Source organism: Trachymyrmex cornetzi, unplaced genomic scaffold, assembly GCF_001594075.2.
Source record: "Trachymyrmex cornetzi isolate Tcor2-1 unplaced genomic scaffold, Tcor1.1 scaffold963, whole genome shotgun sequence".
Lineage (NCBI taxonomy): Eukaryota > Metazoa > Arthropoda > Insecta > Hymenoptera > Formicidae > Trachymyrmex > Trachymyrmex cornetzi.
In genome coordinates this window covers 631-3,864 of record NW_017300315.1, presented here as the reverse complement: position 1 = coordinate 3,864, position 3,234 = coordinate 631, and the positions used below count along the sequence as shown (strand labels likewise).

The 3,234-nt window shown below is 31.4% G+C and overlaps 1 protein-coding gene across 1 annotated transcript; it reads left to right on the top strand.

Annotated features, from left to right (window-relative positions):
* Positions 1-1,507: 1,507 nt before the first annotated feature.
* On the top strand, positions 1,508-2,938 carry LOC108769892 (piggyBac transposable element-derived protein 4-like; the record flags this gene model as incomplete). The annotated part of the gene is made up of 2 exons (XM_018521120.1): positions 1,508-1,518; positions 1,566-2,938. Coding segments are annotated over exons 1-2 (1,384 nt in total), but the record flags the coding sequence as incomplete, so codon positions are not given.
* Between the last annotated feature and the right edge of the window lie 296 nt (positions 2,939-3,234).

Sequence of the window (3,234 nt, the reverse complement as noted above, 5' to 3'; positions counted from 1 at the left end):
TGCTAGTCAATAATATGGCGTCTTAAATAGCACATCATAATACAAATAAGTGGATACAGAATTAGTCTTATCTCTAAATATGGTTACATGGTTATGTTTTTTACAACAATTTGTCCTTGAGAATGTTTAAAATTCGGGGACGTAACAATATCATATCAAGACGATGGTCTTCTATATAATAAAAAAATCCCACCACCACCCCCATCGTTTTATAATTGTGATATAAAAATGTCAAGATATATGAGAAGCGATGGTCGTCTATATAGAAGTATTTAACTTAGCATCAATTGTTGATATCAAATCTTTTGTACGAGTCATACATAAAATGTTGTGGAATTTAACTTGGCGTCCGTGTTAAAAATTTAATTTAACTTAACATCAATTGTTGATATCAAATATTTTGTACAAGTAATACATAAAATGTTGCGGTATTTAACTTGGCGTCCATGTTAACATATATTAAATCATTTATGTAAGTGATCATTATAGTTTAACATATCACTTATTATATATTTTTGATAATATTTTTTTGTAAAAATAATATAGAAATATCTTTAGCACCTCTAGGCCATTGTTTTTTTTATAACTTGTACATCATCAATTTCGATCCAAGATGTTCCTTCTCGACACATACTTGTATAATGACCCTCTTCGACACATGAACCATAATGAAATATAGCATTCATAACTTTGTACATCTGTCCAGCTATTAATATTTTCGTTGTCGGAACAGCACGGAAACTAAATTTGTGTGGTACCTTTACTAACTTAATCTCTGAAATAAAAGATATTAAGTGAATAATAAGTATCTCTCTCTTTTATCGAAACTAATTCACTTTTAAATATATATCATTTCTTCCACAACGTTCACATAATTTATCAAACGACTGACACCATTGTGATGAAAATGTTTTTAATAAATCATCCAGATTATAACTTTTCTTCTTCAAATTGTTAATAGAAATTGAAAGTAAAATATTAGTATTAGTAATAACTTTCGTATTACCACACAAATTGCATCGACAAATATAAGTAACTTGATGTTCTACCATATTTTTCATATAATCATATTTTGTACAAAGAGCTGTAAGAAATTCTAAGGCATCTCATTTAATAGCAACCGAAAAATATTCCCCTAAATATTGCCGTATTTCATAGGTATTCGAATTATTCATTCCATGTTCACATCGATGTGCAAACAATTTTAAAACATCAGGTTTATTGTTTAACCGGTTAAGTGGTAGGCTTTTTAAAACATTCCGTGCCAAAAGTGGTAGGCGTCAATTGTGAACTAAAATATACCAAAATTTGGCCCTGGGGGTTTTTTGGGTCGCTGATTTCATTTCGTATATAAAGAGCCGGACTGATTCGTTCCAGCGCGATATTTACAAATAAATGTAAAACATGTCCGAGTTCAAAAAAATGACAAAACAATCTAAGAAGAGAACACGATCACCTTCACCTGTATCTTCTGACTGCAATTTGTCTGATTTGGAAGAAAGTGACGATGATTTTTTTGCGGAGGAAATTACAGATAATGATACAGAAAGTAATTCATCAAACAGTTGTGATGAAAATTCGGATCAAGAAGATTTGGAATATGTTGATTCTGATGATATTCCATTAGATGAAAGATTGAATCAATTGTTAAAAAATCTAACTTTCAATGAAAACGCTAATTTTGAACCAATAATTCATACTTTCAACGATCCTTATTCAGGTTTACAAAAGGGTTGTGGAATAGATAAAAATAGTTCTTCTATTGATAGTTTTAAAGCTTTCCTTAAAGAAGAATTTGTAGACATCATTGCTTGTCAAAGTAATTTGTATAAGAAAAATAAATTAGCGGATTTAAGAAATGCTAATAAGCTAAAGCAACATTCAAGAATCAACAAGTGCGATTCAATCACTATGGATGAACTGTACACTTTTCAAGCATTGCTTATACTGATGGGGATCGTAAAAAAGCCAGAAATTAAGATGTATTGGTGTAAAGATCCTATGCTTGAAACGCCATTTTTCTCAAAGTGTATGACACTTGTACGATTTCAGAATATACTTGCGATGATGCATTTTTCGCCTGAAACAGATTCACAAGATAAGCTTTATAAGATAAGGCCAGTCGTTGAATATCTGAAAGATCGCTTTCAAAGCATTTACAGACCTGCCGAAAATATTTCTATTGACGAGTCTCTGATGAAATGGCAAGGGAGGCTAAGTTTCAAACAATTCAATAGAAACAAACGAGCTCGTTTCGGAATAAAATTGTATGAAACGTGTGATTCAAAAAATGGATACGTATATAATTTTAAGATCTATGTAGGCAAAGATGAAAATGATTCAAACAAGAAATCACTACTTGGCATATCCGGAAATGTAGTGATGGACCTGCTTTCCGATTTAGGTGAACAAGGGCGTTCTTTATACATCGATAATTGGTATAGTTCACCCTGGCTATTCCTGACATTGCATAATGCGAAAACCAATGTTTGTGGAACTGTGCGACCAAACCGAGCAAAACTCCCAAAAGTAAATAAAAAGGAAATTAAAAATGGCGAGATGAAGGTGTTTAGCTCTCCGCGAATGACATATATGCTATGGAAAGATAAAAGATTGGTGACTATGCTTTCTACCAAACATGCGCCTGAAATGGTTGTAACTAATAAAGTGGACTATCATACTAAGCAAAAAAAGCAGAAACCAAATATTGTATTGGAATATAATGATAATATGGGCGGCGTTGATTTATCTGATCAATGCATTACGCCATATGAAATTCTAAGGAAATCGCAAAAATGGTACATCAAAACTTTCTTTCATTTACTTGACTTAGCCATATTCAATGCTTGGGTTGTTTATAATACTGTTCACGCTGATAAGAAACTGAAGTTTTTACATTTTCGCAACCAACTAGCCAGAGAACTCCTTGAACACCACGGTAACAAAGATTTTAAAGCAAGAAAAAATAATTTTTGTAAAACAAATCCAATGAGATATGCAAATCCGCATTTTCCATCTGCTATTGGAGAAAAAAAAACTGTCAGAAAGCGATGTGTTTTGTGCTACAAAAATGGAAAGTCTCAATTCGTTAGTTTCATGTGTGGGGATTGCAATAACATTCCATTGTGTATAACACCTTGTTTTAAAAATTATCACACTGATGCAGTAAAATGCTAAAACTCACAAGTGTTTATAATTAATATTTTATTTTAATTTATTTTATTAATTATATTT